This window comes from Eimeria mitis, genomic scaffold (genome assembly GCF_000499745.2).
Source record: "Eimeria mitis Houghton genomic scaffold, Emh_scaff5259, whole genome shotgun sequence".
Classification (NCBI taxonomy): Eukaryota; Apicomplexa; class Conoidasida; order Eucoccidiorida; family Eimeriidae; genus Eimeria; species Eimeria mitis.
The window spans coordinates 825-1,289 of NW_013573543.1; the positions used below are offsets into that span (position 1 = coordinate 825).

A 465-nucleotide genomic window follows, 5' to 3' on the forward strand; every position below is an offset into this window, starting at 1 on the left:
TTCTGCTGCTTCTTTTTCCCCTTCTGCTGCTGCTGCTGCTGCTGCTGCTGCTGCTGCTGGAGGTGTTGCTGCTGCTGCTGCTGCAGCAGAAGGAGTTGCTGCTGCTGCTGCTGCTGCTGCTGCTGACGTTGCGTTTGATGGTTCATTGTTTGTTTGTGTAGCTGCTGATGGAGCTGCTGGTACTGCTGCTTTCTCTGCGGCTCCAGTTGCTGCTGCTGCTGCTGCAGGAGCAGCAGCAGCAGCAGCAGCAGCAGGATCTGTATCTGCATGCGCAGCAAGAAGATGAGCTCTGAGGGCGGAGACATCTGCTGCTGCTTTTGCATGCAGCTGATCGTCACAGAGATGACAGAGGGGCCCCTCAGCAGCAGAAGAGAAAAGGGTTTGGGGTTTTGTTGCTGGGGAGAGGGGGCCCCCAGGGTTCGATAGAAGTGCATGCAGTACCTTGTCTGCTGCAATGAGCTGATA

General features: G+C 56.3%; 1 protein-coding gene across 1 annotated transcript in view; it reads right to left on the reverse strand.

Annotated features, from left to right (window-relative positions):
* The window catches only part of EMH_0080860 (uncharacterized protein), a gene marked incomplete at both ends in the record, with an annotated part of 981 nt that extends 676 nt beyond the window's left edge, over positions 1 to 305 (reverse strand). Inside the window, one exon of the mRNA XM_013500310.1 lies at positions 1 to 305. Within this exon, the coding sequence (XP_013355764.1) occupies positions 1 to 305 (305 nt within the window).
* Between the last annotated feature and the right edge of the window lie 160 nt (positions 306 to 465).